Below are 27,382 nucleotides of genomic sequence, written 5' to 3' on the forward strand. Positions count from 1 at the left end.
GACCCCTAGATTCTATATAAGGGATTTTTTAAATACTAGTTAACTTAAAATGTATGACATGTTGTTCAATCGCAATATTAACGAGAGAATTAAACTCTAAATAACATACATGTGAAAATTAAGTTATAGAAATTAAAAAAGTTACTTTTATCAAGTTTATGTTAACTCATTTCATTAGTTATGTGATTGATATATATTTTTTTCAATCAAGGATTTCATCTATGTTGTTTGTATGTTGCTTACACTCTACCTAATTTTACGGGATGAAGAACTATTGATGTTAGCATGAGAAAAATTTAAGGAATGAATTTTGTTAAAATGAGTGTCAGAGAATGGGTCATCCAATGTTTAAGCCACGAAAAGCTAATCATAGCATACATGCATTTAACTTCAACCACTCAATCATTTTTGACACATTTAGTTAGTTAATAACATTTGAGAGAGAATTTCAATTCCAATAATTTTCTCCTTTATAAACAGAGTTCGATGAATTAAAATTTAAAACATACCGATCATTCTCAAGCTAGGAATTTGAGAAAAATAAAGTAGAAAGAGGAAAAAAAATGGGTTTGATATCAAACTTTGTGGCATTATTGCCTGTGTTGTTATTGTTGGTGTCTAATTGTAAAGCTCAATCTAGTGGTGTTGTTATTGATATCACAAAATTCGGTGCCAAACCTAATGCAGATGTAACTGCGGTACGAGTACTTGTATTAGTTGGATGAGCGATTTTAATTTATACGAATTAAAATATTTTAGTTATCAAATGAAATGATTTAATTTACAGGCTTTGGCAAGTGCATGGAAGGAGGCGTGTGCATCGACCACACCAAGTAAAGTTTTGATTCCAAAAGGAAGTTACGGGTTAAGTCAATCCAACCTTAAAGGCCCTTGTAAAAGTGCTATTGAACTACAAATTGAAGGGACATTACAAGCTCCGGCTGACCCAAAAGGAGATGGGTTACTCCTTTTAGAATATGTCGATCAATTGACAGTGTCAGGTACTGGAGTTTTGGATGGTCAAGGAAAAGCAGGTTGGGAAAAGAATGATTGTCATTTAAAGAAAGAATGCACCAAGCTTCCCATGGTAATTGTGTTTATGTTTTTAGCCTAATACCTTACGTATAATTTAACCACTACATATTTTCTCAATCATCAAATATGTTTTAACTCAAGGATTTTTTTTCTCTGTTTAAAATGATCAGAATTTGAAGCTTAATTTCGTCACGAATTCAATAGTGAAGGACATAACGTCATTGGATAGCAAGAATTATCATATTAATCTTTTGGGTTGCAAGAATCTTACATTTGACCATGTGACAATTACTGCGCCGGGGAATAGTCCCAACACTGATGGAATTCACGTGAGTAGTTCAGAACAGATTAATATTCTCAATACCAATATCGCAACCGGAGATGATTGTATATCTGTGGGGGATACCAACAAACAAGTAGTTATTAGTGATGTTACTTGCGGACCAGGACATGGAATTAGCATAGGAAGTTTGGGAAAATATAGCAAGGAAAAAGAAGTGGTAGGAGTGACGGTGAAAAAATGCAAATTGACCGATACTACAAACGGTGTTAGGATCAAAACATGGCCAGATTCTGCCGTCGCATTCCCAGCCTCTGACATGCATTTTGAAGATATCGAAATGGTTAATGTCAGCAATCCTGTCATTATAGACCAAGAATATTGTCCATGGAACCAATGCAACCGAAAGGTATGTACTAAAGTTAGGCCTCCTTATTTTTGAACTTATTAATTAACTCAAAAGACATTAATTTTTAAGAGTGCAATAATAATATTGTTCGAGTTATGTATTTTTATTGTGTTTTTTTTGTTGTTCAGGTTCCATCAAAAATTAAGATCAGCAACGTAAGCTTCAAGAATATTAGAGGCACATCCGCGACTTCGGTTGCAGTCAAAATTGTTTGTAGTCAAAGTAATCCATGTGAGGGAGTGGAAGTTGCTGATATTGACCTCACTTATAGTGGAAGTGAAGGTCCAATTAAGTCTCAGTGTGCAAATGTGAAACCCGTCATTTCAGGAAAACAAAATCCTCCAATTTGTGGTGAACCTGCACCAGCTGGTGGTCCATCAAGCGATTGAAGTTTTCTCGATGTGACAAATGTTTCAAACCATTTGAACTATCCTTTAATTTTAATAGCATATTTTTGTTTTGCCTTGAAAAAACTCATTAGACAAGTTTGATTACATACATTTTGTGATTATAAGCATGCTCTCAATAATTGTATTAACGATTTTTTGAAGAGAAATAACAATTGTATTTTCTTAAGTACAAAGCACCAATGAAACTTTTCTACAAAAGTTTATTTGTATTTTCTTTCTTTTGCTACCACAATTATATGTACACATATATTAGAATTATTGTAAATGATAAAACTATTGAAAATAACTACATAAGATAACAAATAAGATAGATATTGATAGAAGCGATCATTGCTAATATTTTGTTATATATATATATATAATCTCTTCACAACCCTCCACAATATAACCTAACTAAAATTAGAAAAGGAAAAGAATTGTTTTGCAAATTTTTTTTGCTTTGGTTTAAATCTTATATTCGTTTTTTTTGAGCTATTTACAATTATATATTCAGTTTTATTTTTATACTTCGAAGTTTTGTATTTTTAGATTTGGAATTTTCATAAATAGTGTTAAAATATTGTGTGCGTACAAAATCAGGAAAGATTATTTAAATGACAAAATTGTTGAAAACATTTACAAATATAGCAAAATACTACAATTTATTTATTATAGACCTCGATAAATTATTATATGTGTCTATCAATTGATAAACACAAATAGTAATCTATCTTTGTTTATCGTGGTCTATCGTAGATAGACGGTGATATTTTGTAGATATTTTGATTCATTTTTGCAGTACTTGAAAATGACCCTTATTATCATCATCATCTAGTTTGCAAGAAAATGGTCAAACCTTTGACTTGTAGAAAAGTTTGATATATTAATTATTATTAAAATAAGCTCACTTTGAAAAAAGTTATAGATTATGATAAAAAAAACACTAGTAGAAAAAAGGCCTACAATGACAGTTAAATGCTGTCATTAAAGGTTTTCGTGATAGCTTTTTGCAGTCATCGATGCAGCAGTCATGAAAAGTATTTTATGACAGTTGTATAAAACTGTTACAAAATGTGGTTTTCATGACATAGAATAAATGTCACGAATTAAATGTTTTATGACAGATTATAACTGTCATTATTAATTTTTGATGACAATTAATAACTATCATAGTTTATATTTTATGACAGAGAATAACTGTCACTATTTATTTTCGATGACAGTTAATAACTATCATTGTTTATATTTTATGACAGCTAATAACTGTCATAGTTTACATTTTATGATAGAGGATAACTGTCATTGTTAATATTGTATGACAAATATTAAATGTCATTATTTATCATTTATGACACTTTTTAATTGTCATCATTTTACTTATCATGACTTTAATTAACTGTCACGAAAACTTTTTCGATGACAGTTTTATTTTTCAATTTAAATGTCATAGTTGTGTTTTTAGTCACTGTTTTGAACAACCCTTTTTTTTTATTCAATTCTGTATTTCTTGTCGCCCTGCCATTACACATACCATTACACATACCAGTACAATCACATATGGAAAAACGGTGAACGCTTTAATAGAAAGAAACATACACTTTCTAATATTGCTTTAATTGTTAATACAAATGTGTTTTGGTACAAACAAACTATTTAAATAACTACATTTAAACAAAAAAAATTTCCTACCAAACCTACAAAAAAGCCTATACATCAATGAATTGGCATAAATATGGCTTCATTGCTCCAATGGATTGTCGCAAAACCTAGTAAAAAAAGAAAAGGAAAAAAATGATTCAACAAGACAACACATTCACCCACATAAAGACATCACATTCACTTCATGATCAACAACACACTTCAACAACACTTCATGATCAACAACACTTCATGATCAACAATACTTCATGATCAACAACACACTTCAACAACATAGAGCACATACACACTTCAAGAATAATGACTTCTAAGTTTAGCTAAATTCAGCCCACAAACTTAGCTAAATTACATACACACTTCAAGAACACATAATCGCAAACACCAAATTCAGCCCACAAACTTAGCTAAATTCATTATGGAACTTCACAAAAATGTCAAAACCAACAGCAAATAACAAAACTCAAAGCTAAAACAACTACAAGCATATCAATGGCTAAAAGTAAAAAAATTGATTAAACGATGCACTAGCACAAAATACAAAAGGAGAGAAAAACAACATTTTGAATGAAAATGGATTACGAAGTGCTAGAATTTGAAGTAGAAGGCTGAGAATAACTTTTAGTGCCTGACAAGTAAAATAGAGTGTATCATCTTAGCAAAAAGTGTATTCAAGTTACAAATACTAAATCAATGGAGATTTTAATCAACAACATATGCAAGCATATAATTTGATGAACTTCAAAAACTGCATTTTAGTAAGTTCTAAGATAACCTTACCTCATTGATATTGAACATGGCAGCTGTATTTTCCTTCAGCACTGTATTTTTCATGTCAGCTCGAACACAAAAATATGTGACAAAATATATCACAAAATATGTGACAAAATGTGTGATAAAATATCTTATCCTAAGCACAATGTACGTGCTTCCCTACAAACTCAGCCCACTCAGACCTTATACATCAATGTCATCCTGTGTGTAAGCACGGGGTGAATCTTTCATCTGTAGACAATAAAGTGGTTCTAAATGAGTTTCATTCACAAAAAAGTATATACGCATGCTAGTTTTATAACTATTATGCTTACTATGTGTATGATAGAAGTACTCCTTGACAATATGATGTCACGCATGAACCGCATCACATAATAACCACATTCTACTACTCCTGATTGCTTAGGACACTGGAGATACACATACAAATGACTTGACCTATGTTAGAAATATGAATTAATTTACAACCCATAGCAACATAGATATTCACATACCTTCACGACCCTCCAATTTGGTTTTTTCTTCTTCATTATGTTGAACGACCTACAAAACAATATCGGAATTTGAACTACTTAAACTATTGTCTCATTAAGAAAAAAGGAAGTAAAGGTAAAAGTAAGTATGACATACCTTTCAACTACTTCGGTTACATCTGGGTCAATACGATTTTTCAAAGGGTCTATCCAAAAGGCAGCACCCTTCGTAAGGTTTATTACTACCAAAGTCCAATGATTCCTAAATATATGTGTGAAACAATAATACTACATCTTAGACTAGTGTAAGCACAATTCGAATCCTTTACTTTAGGTTATCGACATACCCGAAATTATAAGGAATCAGTAAGAGTTGATCGTAATCTGTTCCAAGTAATCATGCAGTCAATAATTGGGCTTGTTCTTCTTTAGGACTCCTACAACTAATTGACCCAGCGTCAACGAACTTGTATAGATTCAAAGTTCTTGATGATTTCATACGTGTGTATAGATACCTACGAGTGTATTACAAAAACATTGAAAGAAGATACATTTCAAACAAACTTACTAAAGAGTAACACTGTAATAACATATCTTACATTATGTACGAATCAAGGCAAGCGGTAGATATTGGTCGCATATATGTGAAATCCTTCAACGACTCTATCATTATGCAACATTTTCTTCGGACCCCAAATACATCATATGGGGTGTGGTGATTTGAATTGCTGACCCTATATGTTCAACCATTCGTAGTAAGAATCGTAGTGCAACTGGAGCATTTTGAATTGGTGTCGGTACGAATGTGGCTATATCCTTAGTAAATTCCCCATAGTCCATCTACAAAAGATATTGCAATTAGGGTTAATACAAAATGCGACATGTATATCCTTCAATGAAAAATTCATTACCTTTATATTGCCAGTAATGACAAGATGTCGTGGCCACAATATGTGTGAACTGTAACGCCCCGAAAATTTAAGGTAAAATTTTCTCGTTTTATGTAAATTGCAAGTCGATATAATAATAATATAATATTATTATATTATTATTATTAATATTTATTTTTATTTGTTATAATATTAATATTATAATAATTATTATTATTAATTAAAATTATAGAAATATTGTTTTTATAAAACAATAAAATAAATTATTATTTATTAATATTAATATTATTAATATATTATTATTATTACTTTATTATTATTATTTTATTTATATTTTAATATATATATTATTATTATTAAATTTAATTAAAACTATTAATATTTTTTTATAATTATTAACGTATATATATATATATATATATATATTTTAAAAAAAAAAGAAAGGGAAGAAAACCCTAGGAGACGCGCGCGCCGCGCAGCCCCCCCCCCCCCCCCCCCCTCGATATTTCTTTTCTCTCCCGCAGCCGCCCGACGCCCGAACTCCTCCGTCTTCCTCTTCGTTCGTCTGCCGCGCGCTGCCATCCATTTCTCTTCTTCCTCCGTTCTTCGCCTGGCAGTCCGTCGGCCCTCACGAAACCAACGCCGCCACCATCTCCCTTCCGTTCCCTCCGTTTTCATTTTCTCTCCGCCGCGCCACCGCCACCCGAACTATCCATTTTCCTTTTCTTTCTCCAGCCTTCTCTCATCGTCCTACCACCGCCGGCGTACTCTCCGTCGTCAGCTCGTGTCTCCAACGCCAACCGAGCACGGAGGAAGCGCCGTCGTTCGCCGGAAAGAAAAGAAGCCGCGGAATCGTGATAGCCGTTCGACCCGACCCGGTTCCAGCCGACCCGAGCCCGTTTCCGATCCGAGCATCCCGACCCGAAACCGCTTCAAGCCGAGCCGAGATCGCTGCCCAGCCGAGCCGCAATCCTTGTTCGAGCCGAGCCGCCATCCTTGTCCAAGCCGAGCCGAGTGAGCCGCGAGCCGAGCCGCGAGCCGAGTGAGCCGAGCCGCGAGCCGAGCCGCGAGCCGAGTGAGCCGAGCCGCGAGCCGAGCCGCGAGCCGAACCAAGCCGAGCCGCGAGCCGAGTGAGCCGAGCCGCGAGCCGAGTGAGCCGAGCCGCGAGCCGAGCCGAGCCGAGCCGAGCCGAGCCACCTAAGCCTTCCTCCCTTCATTTCGGTTCACGGTGAGTCTTCGGTAAGGATTGTTCTGATGTTTTCCCTAATGTTACCTCGTCCGATTTGAGTTTGAATGTTGATTTAAGTTATGGCCCTACTTTTCTCCCTTGAAGGTAGTGCAGAGTTGACGCTTAAGTTCTCGGGTTCCGCGGCAGACCTGATTGGAGATAGCTTCCTTTCCTTGGGTAAGTCAACGGATGACCTTGTGAATCAACTGCTACTAAGGCCATCCACTAAAACCTTCGTGTTTCGTTTAGGTGGATCTGTGGAGCGTAGTTTTCAATCGAGGGGCATAACCGAATTTCAGGTAAGGGTTTTCCTACTACTGGACCCCGAGTCCAGGTTAAAACCGTAGTAATCCACAGGGGATTACACGTTAGTGACTGTACTGAATATCTGTATGCGTGTTGACTGTTAAGTACTGATATTATATTCTGTCTGATGAAATTATACTGTGACTGCTGTTTGTGGATTGAAATTATATGTTGATGGACCTTAACGTTACGGTCTAGTATGTATTAAACACTGATCTGGATGTGGTTCATGAAGTGTGGACGGGGAAGGACAGTGAGTCCGGCTTTGGTTGGTTAGTCGATTGGACCTAGGGTTTCCCTATTTGGCGTGCGAATCGGTAACGCATAAAGCAACTGAGGGTGTAGGTGTTTAAACCTATACTATCTGACTGACAAAGCCTATGGCGGGACTGTAATATGAATGTCGTTGAGATGTGACTGATGTAGACAGTTGGGTAAGGGCCGAGGGGTAACGGTTAGCTTCATCTATGGGGTAGTGTGCCTTACGGATATGTGCATCCTTCGGGAGCACTAGACTGATATGTGTATCCTCCGGGAACACTAGACTGATATGTGCATCCTTCGGGAGCACTAGACTGATATGTGTATCCTCCGGGAACACTAGACTGATATGTGCATCCTTAGGGAGCACTAGACTGATATGTGCATCCTTCGGGAGCACTAGACTGATATGTGTATCCTCCGGGAACACTAGACTGATTTGTGTATCCTTCGGGAGCACTAGACTGAGATGTGCGTTCTACGGAACCACTAGACTGCTATGTAGGGTACCCCCAAATAGGAAGTTAACTGTTGTTCCCTAACGGGCCCAGTAGTGGGTCCCTTACTGGGTATGTTTATACTCACCCTTTCCTTTCTTTAACTTTTCAGGTAGGGGTACAGCGAGGGGCAGACCGACGAGAGGCAGGAAGGAGGCGTGAAGGCCATATGGACGCGTCCGTTTTTCTTTCGCTTCCGCTATGTATTTTGTCAGAATATTTTGATTGTGATTTTTGGACTGGTGACTTGACATTTTATTTTGTGACTTTTTGAGGTATTAAAAATAGGGCCCGAAACTGTCTTTTGTAAGGTTTATAATGTTTTACTGAATCGTATCTGGTCTGTTTTAAATTTTATTTTGAATGGTCGAGTTTTGGTATTTGGTAGTGACCTCAGCTTAGTCCGGAAAAGTTGGGTCGTTACAGTTGGTATCAGAGCCTAAGTTTTAGGTTCTGTAGACTGACTTATAATGTGAGTCTGTGTTTTGTGTCCTTATGGCTGAAACGATCCTTGCCGCTCGTCAGGTACGCTCTCATGAAAGTATATGTATAACCCTACATGCATTACCTTACCTAAGTTAAACTGCAATTTCAATTACCAATTTATGACTTACGGAATTGTTGGTGGTTATTAGGAAAATGCCACCAAGGAGAGGTGCACGAAGGGGTGGCCGAGGAGGCCGAGGAAGGGGAGCAGGACGCGTTCAGCCTGAGGTGCAGCCTGTAGCCCCAGCCCCTGACCCGGCTGCGCCAGTTACTCATGCGGACCTAGTCGCCATGGAGCAGAGGTTTAGAGATATGATTATGCAAATGCGGGAGCAGCAGAAGCCTGCCTCGCCAGCTCCGGCGCCAGTTCCAGCGCCAGCTCCAGCACCAGTTCCTGCTCCAGCTCCGGCTCCGGTACCAGTTGCACCCCAGTTTGTGCCGGATCAGTTGTCGGCAGAGGCTAAGCACCTGAGGGATTTCAGGAAGTATAATCCCACGACGTTTGATGGGTCTTTGGAGGACCCCACCAGAGCTCAGATGTGGCTATCGTCCTTGGAGACCATATTCCGTTACATGAAATGCCCTGAGGATCAGAAAGTCCAGTGTGCTGTTTTTATGTTGACTGACAGAGGTACTGCCTGGTGGGAGACTACAGAGAGGATGCTAGGTGGTGATGTGAGTCAGATCACGTGGCAGCAGTTCAAGGAGAGTTTCTATGCGAAATTCTTCTCTGCCAGTTTGAGAGATGCCAAGCGGCAGGAGTTTCTGAACTTAGAGCAGGGTGACATGACAGTGGAGCAGTATGATGCGGAGTTTGACATGTTATCCCGCTTCGCTCCCGAGATGATAGCGACTGAGGCGGCCAGAGCTGACAAGTTTGTTAGAGGCCTCAGACTGGACATTCAGGGTTTGGTCCGAGCTTTCAGACCCGCTACTCATGCCGATGCACTGCGCCTGGCAGTGGATCTCAGTTTACAGGAGAGGGCCAACTCGTCTAAGACCGCTGGTAGAGGTTCGACGTCGGGACAGAAGAGGAAGGCTGAGCAGCAGCCTGTTCCAGTACCACAGCGGAATTTCAGACCAAGTGGTGAGTTTCGCAACTTCCAGCAGAAACCTTTTGAGGCAGGGGAGGCTGCCAGAGGGAAGCCGTTGTGTACCACTTGTGGGAAGCACCATCTGGGCCGTTGCTTATTCGGGACCAGGACCTGCTTTAAGTGCAGGCAAGAGGGTCATACAGCTGACAGATGCCCGTTGAGAGTCACGGGGATCGCGCAGAATCAGGGAGCAGGTGCTCCACATCAGGGTAGAGTCTTCGCTACCAACAGGACTGAGGCAGAGAAGGCGGGCACAGTAGTGACAGGTACGCTCCCAGTGTTGGGGCATTACGCCTTAGTTTTGTTTGATTCGGGTTCGTCACATTCTTTTATCTCTTCCGCATTTGTGTCGCATGCCCGCTTAGAGGTTGAGCCCTTACACCATGTTCTGTCAGTATCTACTCCTTCCGGGGAATGTATGTTGTCGAAGGAAAAGGTGAAGGCATGTCAGATTGAGTTAGCAGGCCATGTGATTGAGGTAACGCTGATAGTTCTGGATATGCTGGACTTTGATGTAATCCTGGGTATGGATTGGTTGGCCGCCAACCACGCCAGCATAGATTGTTCACGTAAGGAGGTAACGTTTAACCCTCCCTCGATGGCCAGTTTTAAATTTAAGGGAGGAGGGTCAAAGTCGTTGCCTCAGGTAATCTCAGCCATCAGGGCCAGTAAACTGCTCAGTCAGGGTACTTGGGGTATCTTAGCGAGTGTGGTGGATACTAGAGAGGCGGATGTATCCCTGTCGTCAGAACCAGTAGTGAGGGACTATCCGGACGTTTTTCCTGAGGAACTTCCAGGATTACCTCCGCACAGGGAGGTTGAGTTTGCCATAGAGTTGGAGCCGGGCACGGTTCCTATATCCAGAGCCCCTTACAGAATGGCCCCCGCAGAACTGAAAGAATTGAAGGTACAGTTGCAGGAATTGCTTGATAAGGGATTTATTCGACCGAGCGTGTCACCTTGGGGTGCGCCAGTCTTATTCGTTAAGAAGAAGGACGGATCGATGCGTCTGTGCATTGACTATAGGGAGTTGAACAAAGTAACGGTAAAGAACAGATATCCCTTGCCCAGGATTGACGATCTATTTGACCAGTTACAGGGAGCCACAGTGTTCTCTAAGATTGATCTTCGGTCGGGATACCATCAGCTGAGGATTAAGGATGAAGATATACCGAAGACAGCATTTCGATCCAGATATGGACACTACGAGTTTATTGTGATGTCTTTTGGTTTGACGAATGCTCCGGCAGTGTTTATGGACTTGATGAATAGAGTGTTTAGGGAGTTCCTAGATACTTTCGTGATTGTGTTTATCGACGATATCTTGATATACTCTAAGACGGAGGCCGAACACGAGGAGCATTTACGTATGGTTTTGCAAACACTTCGGGATAATAATTTATACGCAAAGTTCTCGAAGTGCGAGTTTTGGCTGAAGCAGGTGTCCTTTCTGGGCCACGTGGTTTCTAAGGCTGGAGTCTCTGTAGATCCAGCTAAAATAGAGGCAGTCACTGGTTGGACCCGACCTTCCACAGTCAGTGAGGTTCGCAGTTTTCTGGGTTTAGCGGGCTATTACCGACGGTTTGTGGAGAACTTTTCTCGTATAGCTACTCCTCTTACTCAGTTGACCAGAAAGGGAGCTCCTTTTGTTTGGAGCAAGGCATGTGAGGACAGTTTTCAGACCCTTAAACAGAAGTTAGTTACCGCACCGGTTCTTACGGTACCTGATGGTTCTGGCAATTTCGTGATTTATAGTGATGCTTCCAAGAAGGGTCTGGGTTGTGTTTTGATGCAGCAGGGTAAGGTGGTCGCTTATGCGTCTCGTCAGTTGAAGAGTCATGAGCAGAACTACCCTACACATGATCTGGAGTTGGCAGCAGTGGTTTTTGCTTTGAAGATATGGAGGCATTATTTATATGGTGAAAAGATACAGATATTCACAGATCATAAGAGCTTGAAATACTTCTTTACTCAGAAAGAATTGAATATGAGACAGCGAAGGTGGCTTGAGTTAGTGAAGGATTACGATTGTGAGATACTGTATCATCCAGGCAAGGCAAATGTGGTAGCCGATGCTCTTAGTAGGAAAGTGTCACATTCAGCAGCACTTATTACCCGGCAGGCCCCATTGCATCGGGATCTCGAGCGGGCTGAGATTGCAGTGTCAATGGGGGCAGTTACTGTGCAGCTAGCCCAGTTGACGGTACAGCCGACTTTGAGGCAGAGGATCATCGATGCTCAGAGTAACGATCCTTATCTGTTTGAGAAACGTGGCCTAGCAGAGGCAGGGCAAACGGCTGAGTTCTCGTTATCCTCTGATGGTGGACTGTTGTTTGAGGGACGCCTCTGTGTTCCGTCAGATTGTGCGGTTAAGACAGAATTATTATCTGAGGCGCACAGTTCCCCATTTTCCATGCACCCAGGTAGTACGAAGATGTATCAGGACCTGAAGCGAGTTTTTTGGTGGTGTAACATGAAGAGGGAAGTAGCAGAATTTGTTAGTAAATGCTTGGTGTGCCAACAGGTTAAGGCACCAAGGCAGAAACCAGCGGGTTTATTACAACCCTTGAGCATACCGGAATGGAAGTGGGAGAACGTGTCCATGGATTTCATTACAGGGCTACCGAGAACTCTGAGGGGTTTTACAGTGATTTGGGTTGTGGTGGACAGACTTACTAAGTCAGCGCACTTTGTTCCGGGTAAATCCACCTATACTGCTAGTAAGTGGGCACAGTTGTACATGTCTGAGATAGTGAGATTACATGGAGTGCCAGTGTCGATTGTTTCTGATAGAGATGCCCGTTTCACTTCCAAATTTTGGAAGGGTTTGCAGACTGCTATGGGCACGAGGTTGGACTTTAGTACGGCTTTCCATCCACAGACTGACGGTCAGACTGAGCGTCTGAACCAGGTTTTAGAGGATATGTTGCGGGCGTGTGCATTGGAATTTCCAGGTAGCTGGGACTCCCACTTGCATTTGATGGAGTTTGCTTATAATAACAGTTATCAGGCTACTATTGGCATGGCACCGTTTGAGGCCCTGTACGGCAGATGTTGTAGATCCCCGGTTTGCTGGGGTGAGGTGGGTGAGCAGAGATTGATGGGTCCTGAGTTAGTTCAGTCTACTAACGAAGCAATTCAGAAGATTAGATCACGCATGCATACCGCTCAGAGTAGACAGAAGAGTTATGCAGATGTGAGGCGGAAGGACCTTGAGTTTGAGATAGGGGATAAGGTGTTCTTAAAGGTAGCACCTATGAAAGGTGTCTTGCGTTTTGAAAGGAGGGGAAAGTTGAGTCCCCGTTTTGTTGGGCCATTTGAGATTCTGGAGCGGATTGGCCCTGTAGCTTATCGCTTGGCGTTACCTCCATCACTCTCGGCAGTCCATGATGTGTTTCACATTTCTATGTTGAGGAAGTACGTGCCAGATCCATCCCATGTAGTGGATTACGAGCCACTAGAGATTGACGAGAACTTGAGTTATGTTGAACAACCTGTTGAGGTGCTTGCTAGAGAGGTGAAGACGTTGAGAAATAAACAAATTCCCCTAGTTAAAGTCTTATGGCGGAATCACCGGGTAGAAGAGGCTACATGGGAGCGTGAAGACGACATGAGATCCCGTTATCCCGAACTGTTCGAGGAATAAAACTTTCGAGGACGAAAGTTCCCTAAGGAGGGAAGAATGTAACGCCCCGAAAATTTAAGGTAAAATTTTCTCGTTTTATGTAAATTGCAAGTCGATATAATAATAATATAATATTATTATATTATTATTATTAATATTTATTTTTATTTGTTATAATATTAATATTATAATAATTATTATTATTAATTAAAATTATAGAAATATTGTTTTTATAAAACAATAAAATAAATTATTATTTATTAATATTAATATTATTAATATATTATTATTATTACTTTATTATTATTATTTTATTTATATTTTAATATATATATTATTATTATTAAATTTAATTAAAACTATTAATATTTTTTTATAATTATTAACGTATATATATATATATATATATATATTTTAAAAAAAAAAGAAAGGGAAGAAAACCCTAGGAGACGCGCGCGCCGCGCAGCCCCCCCCCCCCCCCCTCGATATTTCTTTTCTCTCCCGCAGCCGCCCGACGCCCGAACTCCTCCGTCTTCCTCTTCGTTCGTCTGCCGCGCGCCGCCATCCATTTCTCTTCTTCCTCCGTTCTTCGCCTGGCAGTCCGTCGGCCCTCACGAAACCAACGCCGCCACCATCTCCCTTCCGTTCCCTCCGTTTTCATTTTCTCTCCGCCGCGCCACCGCCACCCGAACTATCCATTTTCCTTTTCTTTCTCCAGCCTTCTCTCATCGTCCTACCACCGCCGGCGTACTCTCCGTCGTCAGCTCGTGTCTCCAACGCCAACCGAGCACGGAGGAAGCGCCGTCGTTCGCCGGAAAGAAAAGAAGCCGCGGAATCGTGATAGCCGTTCGACCCGACCCGGTTCCAGCCGACCCGAGCCCGTTTCCGATCCGAGCATCCCGACCCGAAACCGCTTCAAGCCGAGCCGAGATCGCTGCCCAGCCGAGCCGCAATCCTTGTTCGAGCCGAGCCGCCATCCTTGTCCAAGCCGAGCCGAGTGAGCCGCGAGCCGAGCCGCGAGCCGAGTGAGCCGAGCCGCGAGCCGAGCCGCGAGCCGAGTGAGCCGAGCCGCGAGCCGAGCCGCGAGCCGAACCAAGCCGAGCCGCGAGCCGAGTGAGCCGAGCCGCGAGCCGAGTGAGCCGAGCCGCGAGCCGAGCCGAGCCGAGCCGAGCCGAGCCACCTAAGCCTTCCTCCCTTCATTTCGGTTCACGGTGAGTCTTCGGTAAGGATTGTTCTGATGTTTTCCCTAATGTTACCTCGTCCGATTTGAGTTTGAATGTTGATTTAAGTTATGGCCCTACTTTTCTCCCTTGAAGGTAGTGCAGAGTTGACGCTTAAGTTCTCGGGTTCCGCGGCAGACCTGATTGGAGATAGCTTCCTTTCCTTGGGTAAGTCAACGGATGACCTTGTGAATCAACTGCTACTAAGGCCATCCACTAAAACCTTCGTGTTTCGTTTAGGTGGATCTGTGGAGCGTAGTTTTCAATCGAGGGGCATAACCGAATTTCAGGTAAGGGTTTTCCTACTACTGGACCCCGAGTCCAGGTTAAAACCGTAGTAATCCACAGGGGATTACACGTTAGTGACTGTACTGAATATCTGTATGCGTGTTGACTGTTAAGTACTGATATTATATTCTGTCTGATGAAATTATACTGTGACTGCTGTTTGTGGATTGAAATTATATGTTGATGGACCTTAACGTTACGGTCTAGTATGTATTAAACACTGATCTGGATGTGGTTCATGAAGTGTGGACGGGGAAGGACAGTGAGTCCGGCTTTGGTTGGTTAGTCGATTGGACCTAGGGTTTCCCTATTTGGCGTGCGAATCGGTAACGCATAAAGCAACTGAGGGTGTAGGTGTTTAAACCTATACTATCTGACTGACAAAGCCTATGGCGGGACTGTAATATGAATGTCGTTGAGATGTGACTGATGTAGACAGTTGGGTAAGGGCCGAGGGGTAACGGTTAGCTTCATCTATGGGGTAGTGTGCCTTACGGATATGTGCATCCTTCGGGAGCACTAGACTGATATGTGTATCCTCCGGGAACACTAGACTGATATGTGCATCCTTCGGGAGCACTAGACTGATATGTGTATCCTCCGGGAACACTAGACTGATATGTGCATCCTTAGGGAGCACTAGACTGATATGTGCATCCTTCGGGAGCACTAGACTGATATGTGTATCCTCCGGGAACACTAGACTGATTTGTGTATCCTTCGGGAGCACTAGACTGAGATGTGCGTTCTACGGAACCACTAGACTGCTATGTAGGGTACCCCCAAATAGGAAGTTAACTGTTGTTCCCTAACGGGCCCAGTAGTGGGTCCCTTACTGGGTATGTTTATACTCACCCTTTCCTTTCTTTAACTTTTCAGGTAGGGGTACAGCGAGGGGCAGACCGACGAGAGGCAGGAAGGAGGCGTGAAGGCCATATGGACGCGTCCGTTTTTCTTTCGCTTCCGCTATGTATTTTGTCAGAATATTTTGATTGTGATTTTTGGACTGGTGACTTGACATTTTATTTTGTGACTTTTTGAGGTATTAAAAATAGGGCCCGAAACTGTCTTTTGTAAGGTTTATAATGTTTTACTGAATCGTATCTGGTCTGTTTTAAATTTTATTTTGAATGGTCGAGTTTTGGTATTTGGTAGTGACCTCAGCTTAGTCCGGAAAAGTTGGGTCGTTACATGAACCAACTTCCTGGGACATTTTGTACATCCCTTGCTCTGATGGAATGGGAATTGCACAATCCCCATCCACCATGACATCTACTGCGACTTTAACATTGTCACCTTCTACATCTGAATCAAATATGGTTATCCATGCAACGACATGATCTTTCGTTTCAAACGCCAACTTGCACGGGGTTCCAACATATTTAGAAGACTTTGTCAAATATGTATACCTCACAAAAGTTTAATTACTAAATGAAGTTAAACTTTTGATTCACTAATCTTCATTTTCTCTAACGTCACACCTTCCACCTACTCATTGTCCTTCGCTGTGTTGACCTTTACGAATCCAAGTCAATGGTAAGGACAATATACACATAGAACATGTAACCTTATGGATTAAAAGTCTTTAGAAAAACATACCTTTATTTCTTCATTCAATTCAACATCCTCTACATCTTTTTGTGATTCTAAATCATTTGATAGATCTTCAAAATCGTTCAGATTTTCAGCCCCTTCCATGGATGATTTTTCTTTAGAACCCATACCTGGTTCTTCTTTTAAGTCGCCTAACCAATCATCCTTCTCTTTCATTTTCAACAATTCGTCCTCCAACTCTTTTATTCTTTTTGCCATTCGATCGTTCTCTTTAGAAGTGACCTTCTCATCCTCTTTTTCATTTATTTTTTGTTGTGTTGCGGTATGGAAATACTTTTTCTTTGTGACATACTTTCCCACACTGCAGACTATTCCAGGATGATCATTACCATCCAAAGCCCTTGTTAGAATATCCTCTTCACCGAAAGCATTAGTTGTCTTTTGGGTGGCTATTAGTTCATCCTACAAAAGTGGGAAGAATAGAAGTTAGTAGTTGCTTATACAAAAAAAAAGTAGAAAAATGCAAGTACTTACTATAATATTTACCACTTCCTCGTCTCTTCGTCCGAAATTTGTCCTTTACGATCCATTCAAGCTTGTTTCCAAACTATGGATCGATCAATTTGATCCGATGACGATGCTTTCTATTTATAGTTCAAACACGAAGTGAACGTTAAAGAATGTGGCAAAAAAGTAACTATAAGACAATAAGATATTTAGAATTATATATAATCCTACAACAGCTTATAGAAGTTTACCAATTAGTTTACCAACTTCATATAATCCTACAACAACTTATAGAAGAAGAAAAAGAACGTTAAAGAAAATCAGCTTACCAACTCCTCCATAAGATTTGCATACCCCTTCCTAGAGGTTATGTGGTTGTACTTATGTTTCTTTCGCTTCTCCTTCCCATTTTCACTCTTTTTCTTTACATTTCATTATAAAAATTTAATCAATTAGCATATGGAGCTTATAAAATTGCAATTCAAGTTTAAAGAAGGATTGGAATCGTATACTTACTTTGAAGTCTTCCTTCAACCGAGATGCAACAAACTCAGTCCAATATTGTTGTTCTATGAAGGAGTACTCATTCGGCGGGAATTTCAATTTTTCAACATCGTCCAAAAATGGAAAGACATATGTTGTCGTTAATCTGTACTTGAATTGACGAAAGCATACGCTAGCGTTCTGGATGATAGGTTTCTTTGATCGAGGATCTACCACAAATCCGGCCTACATAATATTCACATAACATGTTACATAGCAAAAGAAATGGATAGTTTACGAAACTTCAAATGTTGATGGCAATTGTTACCTCTATTAGTTTAAATATTTTGTCCTTTATTTCTTTTGGTACCGTAGGCCAACCAGAGTATGTAATGGGAACATGGAACCTTACAATCGTTCCTATGAAACTCTTCAGTTTTGTTGCATTTTGACCAATTGCTTGACCCAACTCATTGAACTCAATCACTAATCTTTGACCCTTACTCCTAGCACGAGTTATTTCCTTCATTTCAGTTGGACCACGTTTTTTTTTGTGTACTACTTTCTCCTCTTTCCTTCGGTGTAGCAACATCCTGTGAATCAATCATATCTACAATATTGATGTAATAGTAAAAGAAGAAACGGTTAGTAACAACCATATCTACAATACTAATGTAATAGTACGAAAAAAATTAGATTAAAAACTGCAAAAGGAAGTTCATAGTTCAAAAGATTTCAAATGTTGGCTATGAAATAAGTAACAAATTGTTCTTACAAACGTTAACACCATGATTAACTCATACTAACAATAATAGAACACATAGTACTTTAAATATGACAAATAAAAGACTTAATAATGTTAAAAGTAGTAAAAAACAGTCTTCAACATGAAATAATATTTTTGCTTCATAACAGTAGGGTTTGTATCTCGAACTGACTTTGTTCTACAAATAAACAACGACGATCATTATCATTAAACATAACAAAAAAAGGACATCCAAAGAGACTTTAATTACTTTACATACCTATGAAAGTCAAGTGGTAACCCATGTGCCTTCACAGTCAATTCTAGTGTATGTATCCCCACTTTCATCAATGTCACTTGTTGTATTTCATTTTGAGATTGGGGGGTAGTGCGACAACATATCTCCAAGGTCATCATTAGCACATTTGTACGGAAAATATTTTTGTGGTGGCATTACAACAACCGACCATTTTGCATCAACAGGATCTGAGACATAAAAGACTTGTTTTTCGTGTGTGGCAATAATGAAGGAATTTGAAGAATGTCTAATTCGGCTAAGGTCAACCAACATGAAATTAAGATCGTCTGTTCGAACACTAGTCTTATTTTCAACCCATTTATATTTGAAAGAACAATGTTGAACGTATTGTAACTAACTTCCCAAATGTCTTCAATGATCCCATAGAAAGACATGTCACCAATCATTGGATTTTTGTCCTTCGCACTAGACACCTGCATTGTCGTTGCCACTAACATAATCCCACTATTTTGAACAGTTAGATGGTCATCATGGGACTAAGTGTGGTAAGAACTTCCGGTAATCATATACCTTTCATACGTCATTACACCACAATTGGGGGCCATGTGCAAGTCATCGTATTGTGTTCGAGACTACCTTTCCTTCGTGTAATTAACACATCACCTATTAAAAAAAAGAGTTACATGTTGGGACTGGTAACCAATAATAATAAAACAACATGGATGATTTGAAGTATTCATTCACCTTATCTCGTATCCATGCACCGAATGATCGATTATGTTCAACTTGTAGCCATTGTTCATTTTTTGCTCTTCTTGGGTTTTCAATTTTGAGATGGTTCATATGTTCTTTACAAAATAGGTAATAAATATAAATTATGTGTTGTGAAGGGTAATTTAAAGGTGTTAGTGTATGATGATAAGAAAGCATACTCTATATATGGATGTACTTTTTCAGTGTTCTATAAAATGTGAAGATGTGCTTAAGAAGATCAAACTTGAAATTTTGGTATTAACAATCAAGTATCATGTAACGCCCCGAACTTTCGAGGTAAATTTTATCATTTTGTGTGTTTTTTCGAAAATTTAAAATTTTGGTGTAAATTCTCGGTTTCCTTCGAAGAGGGTAGAAAAGAAATTTAGGGATACGAATTTCGTCAAATTTAATATTTTGTAAATTGATATAATAATAATATAATAATTATTTATTATTATTATTATTATTATTATTAATATTATTTATTATTATTATTATTAATATTATTTATTATTATTATTATAATTTAATATTAATATAATTATTATTATTTAACATTAATAATAATATTATTATTTAATATTATATTTATTAATTAATATTATATTTATTATTTAATAGTAATATTATTTTATATTATTATTATTATTATTATTATTATTATATATATATATATATATATATATATATATATATTTTAAAAAAGGAACCCTAGCCGCGCGACACCCCCCACAGTCGACTTCATCTTCTTCTTCTTCCTCCATCCTTCGCCCGACGCCGACGTCCGCTACCTCCAACCCTTCGTCTTCATCTTTTTCTTTTCCTTCTTTCTTCACCGTCGACATCCTCTGCACCTCGTCTTCCGCCCAGGAACGACCGCGCGACCTCGTTGTTCTTCACCGCCGCCCGCACGACCTCGCAAGCCCGCCATCCCCGACGATCCCTCTCTTCCTTTCGTGTATCTGAGCAGGTCGTCGGCTCCTCATCCCCGATCATCGATCGGTCGCGTACGCCCAGTCGTCGCCGGCATTGGTTTTTCTTTCGTTGGCCTTCTCAAACCGGCTCGCGGCTCGGCTCGGCTCGGCTTAGCTCGTGACTCGCGGCTTAGCCCTCAGTCCATACTAAACCGTCTACAACAGTCACACTTCGACAACATTCATATTACAAATTCGCCCGAGGCTTCGCCAGTCAGATAATATAGGTTTAAACAACTACATCCTCAGTTGCTATATGCGTTTCCAATTCACACACCATTGTGATATTCCTTAGATCCAGTTAACTAGTCAAATCAGAATCGGACTCACAATTCTTCCACGACAAAACTCCATGATCAATATCCAGACAAAAGACTACCACATACCTAACCTCAAGACTTTAAAGTCCATCGACATACAATTTCAGTCCACAACGTAGCCCATTAACATAACTACAATACACAGGACATCCGGGCATCGGTGCCTATCCGTAAACAACTCCTTACACCCGATGGCACACAAGCTACAACTAGCGGTCACGTTACCTTTACAACAGACAAGAGCATAACAACGATACTTAATAGTCAAACATGTATCAATTCATTCAGTATAGTTACTAACGTGTAATCCCCTGTGGATTACTACATTTCTAGCCTCGATCCGAGGTCCAGTAGTAGGAAATCCCTTACCTGATACTCGGTTATTCCCCTCGATCGAGTCCACGCTCAACGGATCCACCTAAACAAAAACAAAAGGATTTTAAACGACAATACTAGTAGAAGTCATTTTAAATGGTCCTAAGCAACATCCGTTGACTTACCCGAGGAAAGGAAAAGTATCTCCAAATAAGCCTGCCACGAAACCCGAGAATTTGAGCGTCAACTCCCTAATACCTTTAAGGAACGAAAGGTAGGACCAAGTCTTACTCCAATATTTAAACTCGGAACGGTTATAGCAACATTGAGTAAATTACCAAAATAATCCTTACCGAAGACTCACCGTGACCCGAAGTGGAGGAAGGAAGGCTTAGGTGGCTCGGTGAACAGGGAGCTCGGCTTGGCTTGGAGGTGATGGACTCGGCTCGGCTCGACTCGCGGCTTGGGTTGGCCAGCTCGCGGCTCGACTCGGCTTGGATCAGTTTACGGCTCAGCTTGGATCGCTGCTTGGCTCGGCTTACGGCTCGGCTTGCGGCTCGCGGCTTAGCTCGTGACTCGCGGCTCGGCTTGGTTTTTGGCTCGGGTATGGATGGTGGCTCGGTTAGCTCGGCTCGGTCCTTGAAAGAAAGAATGGCTCGGGTCGGGTTTGCAGCGCGAACCGGTTTGAGAGGGCTGACGAAAGAAAAACCAATGCCGGCGACGACTGGGCGTACGCGGCCGGTCGATGATCGGGGATGAGGAGCCGACGACCTGCTCGGATACATGAAAGAAAGAGAGAGATCGTCGGGGATGGCAGGCTTGCAAGGTCGTGCGGGCGGCGGTGAAGAACGACGAGGTCGCGCGGTCGTTCGTGGGCGGAAGACGAGGTGCAGAGGATGTCGACGGTGAAGAAAGAAGGAAAAGAAAAAGATGAGATGAAGGGTTGGAGGTAGCAGACGTCGGCGTCCGGCGAAGGATGAAGGAAGAAGAAGAAGATGAAGTCGGCTGTGGGGGGGGGTGTCGCGCGGCTAGGGTTCTTTTTTTTTTTTTTTTTTTTAAATAAATATATATAATAATAATAATAATAATAATAATAATAATATAAAATAATATTACTATTAAATAATAAATATAATATTAAATAATAAATATAATATTAATTAATAAATATAATATTAAATAATAATAATATTATTAATGTTAAATAATAATAATTATATTAATATTAAATTATAATAATAATAATAAATAATAATAATAATAAATAATAATAATAATAATAATAAAAAATAGTAATAATAATAAATAATAATAATAATAATAATAAATAATAATAATAATAATAATAATAATAAATAATAATAATAATTATATTATTATTATATCAATTTACAAAATATTAAATTTGACGAAATTTGTATCCCTAAATTTCTTTTCTACCCTCTTTGAAGGAAACCGAGAATTTACACCAAAATTTTAAATTTCCGAAAAAACACACAAAATGATAAAATTTACCTCGAAAGTTCGGGGCGTTACATATCAATTACAATTTAAATAATCCAGAAAGAGCATATAGGCAACATAGTATGTGAATACCTTGAAGCTCGTTAAAGCTAAGATCTAATTCGGTCGAGAGAAATATGGCAAAAGATTGGGCTGCGGTGGAACAGTGGGCCGACGACGAACCATTGGTGGAAGTTTGACTACGTGGGCGGAAGAGAAATTGGGGCTGCGTTGGGCACGGAACTCCAATCGTAGGCAGAATGACGACCGCGCGCGAAAGGGCGACCTATGGAAGATTGGGATGGGCGCACGGAAGGATGACTGTTGGCGGAAGATTGGGCTGGGCGCTCAAAACTCCGATCGTGGGCGAAAGACAAATAGTGGCGGAAGAGAAATCTGGGCTGGCGTGCAGAACTCCGACCGGGGGCGAAAGACAAATCAGGTTGGAAATGCGTGAGTCAGACGTAGAAGATGGAAGGAGACAGGCGGCCGCGCAAATAGGAGGGTTTGAAAAATTAGGGATTTTATGTTTTAATTAATTAATTTAATAAATTTGGAGATTTTTTATTTTAATAAATTATTTTAATAAATCCTAAACCCTTTTATGACACCAAATAACTGTCACGGAAAAGAATTTCCGAAAACAACGTATTTTCTCGCAAAAAAAGCGCATTTTCACATATTATGACAATTGTTTCTTCTCTCCTCTCAATTTTTCTTCTTTAGAAGTCTCATGGAAAGTCACTTTTCTTGTAGTGAAAGTTGTACTAAAAAACGTTAAGGTAAAAGTGGAGTATATGCACATAAGACATCAAAGTGAAGTTTGTAAGGTAGCAAAAGCTAAAAATTTGACATCTGGATTTGACACATTCATCTCTTTGCAACTTAAACATACACAATCATTTTGATTTCCTTTGAAAATGGAAACTTTGAAAGCAATGAATTGAGGGTCTTAAACATGTTAATTTCTCTATCTTCTACCTTCACTAAAGCATCATGGTTGAATCACCTCCTTCATTAATAATTGCTCATCAGATATATCGAGGTGAGTAATGTTAGCTGATAAGATCGCTGTTTTGTTGAGATATCTGCAACACTCTTTTTCTCTTGTGCACTTAACCAGGACACTTACAGTGTAATCCGTTATGTTGCTGTCTTTTTATGTACTTTTAGTTTTTTTTTCTTCCATTTAAGTTCGAAAGATTTTGTAGGTGTTCGAAACATTTTTTTTCTCTTACTGAGTTATGGATGTTATTAATGTTGACTTTTCTCCATCGTTATCTCATTGATTTAAGAGTTGAATAAGAAAAAAAGAAGATTTTTTTTCTAAATTTCCAACATTTAAGATTCTTCATATTATTGATAATTGATAATTAATTAATTAATTTGATATCCATAGATTCTATATAGGGGATTTTTTAAATACTAGTTAGCTTATGACATGTTGTTCAATCGCAATATTAATGAATGAATTAAACTCTAAATAACATACATGCGAAAACTAAGTTATAGAAATTTTAAAAAAATACTTTTATCAAGTTTATGTTAACTCATTTCATTAGTTATGTGACTGATATATTTTTTTTCCAATCAAAGATTTCATCTATCTTTCAAATATTTTGTGTTGTTTGTATGTTGCTTACACTCTACCTAATTTTACGCGATGAAGAACTATTGATGTTAGCATGAGAAAAGTTTAAGGAATGAATTTGTTAAAATGAGTGTCACAGAATGGGTCATGCAATGTTTAAGCCACGAAAAGCTAATCATAGCATACATGCATTTAACTTCAACCACTCAATCATTTTTGACACATTTAGTTAGTTAATAACATTTGAGAGAGAATTTCAATTCCAATAATTTTCTACTTTATAAATAGAGTTCGATGATTCAAAATTTAAAACATACCAATCATTCCCAAGCTAGGAATTTGATAAAAAAAAAGTAGATAGAGGAAAAAATGGGTTTGATATCAAACTTTGTGACATTATTACCGGTGTTGTTATTGTTGGTGTCTAATTCTAAAGCTCAATCTAGTGGTGGTGTTTTTGATATCACAAAATACGGTGCCAAACCTAATGCAGATGTAACTGCGGTACGAGTACTTGTATTAGTTGGATGAGCGATTTTAATTTATACGAATTAAAATATTTTAGTTATCAAATGAAATGATTTAATTTACAGGCTTTGGCAAGTGCATGGAAGGAGGCGTGTGCATCGACCACACCAAGTAAAGTTTTGATTCCAAAAGGAAGTTACGGGTTAAGTCAATCCAACCTTAAAGGCCCTTGTAAAAGTGCTATTGAACTACAAATTGAAGGGACATTACAAGCTCCGGCTGACCCAAAAGGAGATGGATTACTCCTTTTAGAATATGTCGATCAATTGACAGTGTCAGGTACTGGAGTTTTGGATGGTCAAGGAAAAGCAGGTTGGGAAAAGAATGATTGTCATTTAAAGAAAGAATGCACCAAGCTTCCCATGGTAATTGTGTTTATGTTTTTAGCCTAATACCTTACTATAATTTAACCACTACATATTTTCTCAATCATCAAATATGTTTTAACTCAAGGATTTTTTTTCTCTGTTTAAAATGATCAGAATTTGAAGCTTAATTTCGTCACGAATTCAATAGTGAAGGACATAACGTCATTGGATAGCAAGAATTATCATATTAATCTTTTGGGTTGCAAGAATCTTACATTTGACCATGTGACAATTACTGCGCCGGGGAATAGTCCCAACACTGATGGAATTCACGTGAGTAGTTCAGAACAGATTAATATTCTCAATACCAATATCGCAACCGGAGATGATTGTATATCTGTGGGGGATACCAACAAACAAGTAGTTATTAGTGATGTTACTTGCGGACCAGGACATGGAATTAGCATAGGAAGTTTGGGAAAATATAGCAAGGAAAAAGAAGTGGTAGGAGTGACGGTGAAAAAATGCAAATTGACCGATACTACAAACGGTGTTAGGATCAAAACATGGCCAGATTCTGCCGTCGCATTCCCAGCCTCTGACATGCATTTTGAAGATATCGAAATGGTTAATGTCAGCAATCCTGTCATTATAGACCAAGAATATTGTCCATGGAACCAATGCAACCGAAAGGTATGTACTAAAGTTAGGCCTCCTTATTTTTGAACTTATTAATTAACTCAAAAGACATTAATTTTTAAGAGTGCAATAATAATATTGTTCGAGTTATGTATTTTTATTGTGTTTTTTTTGTTGTTCAGGTTCCATCAAAAATTAAGATCAGCAACGTAAGCTTCAAGAATATTAGAGGCACATCCGCGACTCCGGTTGCAGTCAAAATTGTTTGTAGTCAAAGTAATCCATGTGAGGGAGTGGAAGTTGCTGATATTGACCTCACTTATAGTGGAAGTGAAGGTCCAATTAAGTCTCAGTGTGCAAATGTGAAACCCGTCATTTCAGGAAAACAAAATCCTCCAATTTGTGGTGAACCTGCACCAGCTGGTGGTCCATCAAGCGATTGAAGTTTTCTCGATGTGACAAATGTTTCAAACCATTTGAACTATCCTTTAATTTTAATAGCATATTTTTGTTTTGCCTTGAAAAAACTCATTAGACAAGTTTGATTACATACATTTTGTGATTATAAACATGCTCTCAATAATTGTATTACGATTGTTTGAAGAGAAATAATAATTGTATTTTCTTAAGTACAAAGCACCAATGCAATTTTTCTATAAAATTTTATTTGTATTTTCTTTCTGTTGCTACCACAATTATATAAACGCACATATATAGAATTATTTAATTGACAAAACTATTGAAAATAACTACATAAGATAACAAATAGGATACATATTGATAGAAGTGATCCCTACTAATATTTTGTTATATATATATATAACATATATATGTATAATTTCTTCACAACCCTCCACAATATAAACTAACTAAAATTAAAAAAGTAAAATAATTGTTTTGCTGTTATAAAATAAAGAACCAAAAACTAAATAAGAATAAAAAAGAAGAATAGAAAAGAGAGAGAGTAGAGAAGACAATTGAACTCAATTGTAGTGTGTCTTACAAAGGCACCACACTCCTCTATTTAGAGGACATATCATGATATAGGTTACATTATGGAATTCAATGGGATGAGTGTTACAATATGAAATTGAATGAGAGTTATATGAAAATTGTAACCTATGTAGGTTATAGATATCTATATTTATAATATATCATTATATTTACAATACTCCCCTTAGATATCCATATTATATAAAAATAAATGCCTTGTTAAAACTTTACTAGGAAAAAACCGATGGAAAAAAAATCCTACTGAAGAAAAAAGAGTACATCATTTTTATACATTAATAGCTACCTCATTAAAAACCTTACTAAGAAAACCCAATGAGAAAAATCATAGTAAAGAGAAAAAGAGTGCAGTATTCCTATTCCTTAAGAACAATATTTCTACTCCCCCTTATGGATACATTACTTGAGTTCTCTCAGTCGTCGCATTCCAATGTTGTGGACCAGCTTTTCAAATATTGATGTGGGTAATGCTTTTGTGAATAAGTCCGCCAAGTTGTCTTTTGAAGAAATTTTTTGAACACTGATGTCACCATTTTCTTCAAGGTCATGTGTGTATAAGAGTTTTGATGAGATATGCTTTGTTCTATCTCCTTTTATATACCCTCCTTTGATTTGTGCTATACATACGTTATTATCTTCAAATAATATTGTTGCTAAATTTTTATTGAAAGACAAACCACATGTTTCACGAATATGATGAGTCACCGACCTCAACCATACACTTTCTCTACTAGCTTCATGAATTGCAAGAATTTCTGCATGATTCAATGAAGTAGTCGTAATGGGTTGCTTTACAGACCGCCAAGATATAACAGTTCCTCCACATGTAAATGGATAACCTGTTTGAGATCTTGCTTTGTGTGGGTTAGATAAATATCCAGCATAAACATAACCAACTAGATCAAATTTTGATTTATTTGAATAAAACAAACCCATATCAATTGTCCCTCGAAGATAACGAAGGACATGCTTAACTCC

At 38.8% G+C, this 27,382-nt stretch overlaps 1 protein-coding gene across 3 annotated transcripts; it reads left to right on the top strand.

Moving 5' to 3' along the window:
• The first annotated feature begins 457 nt into the window (after positions 1–457).
• Positions 458–26,029, top strand: LOC103504477 (exopolygalacturonase-like). 3 transcript variants are annotated; one of them, XM_051079670.1, is made up of 4 exons: positions 458–698; positions 788–1,087; positions 1,206–1,724; positions 1,853–2,343. In XM_051079670.1, the coding sequence occupies exons 1-4, from the start codon at positions 564–566 to the stop codon at positions 2,111–2,113; spliced, it is 1,215 nt and encodes a 404-aa protein (XP_050935627.1). In that variant the 5' UTR covers positions 458–563; the 3' UTR covers positions 2,114–2,343. The 3 variants fall into 3 exon arrangements, with proteins under 3 accessions (XP_050935627.1, XP_050935626.1, XP_050935625.1); XM_051079669.1 differs by lacking the exons at positions 788–1,087; positions 1,206–1,724; positions 1,853–2,343 and adding exons at positions 24,512–24,811; positions 24,929–25,447; positions 25,576–26,029 and having other exon boundaries at positions 494–698; XM_051079668.1 differs by lacking the exons at positions 458–698; positions 788–1,087; positions 1,206–1,724; positions 1,853–2,343 and adding exons at positions 24,237–24,422; positions 24,512–24,811; positions 24,929–25,447; positions 25,576–26,029.
• The last annotated feature ends 1,353 nt before the right edge of the window (positions 26,030–27,382 follow it).

This window comes from Cucumis melo, chromosome 11 (assembly GCF_025177605.1).
Source record: "Cucumis melo cultivar AY chromosome 11, USDA_Cmelo_AY_1.0, whole genome shotgun sequence".
Taxonomy (NCBI): Eukaryota; Viridiplantae; Streptophyta; class Magnoliopsida; order Cucurbitales; family Cucurbitaceae; genus Cucumis; species Cucumis melo.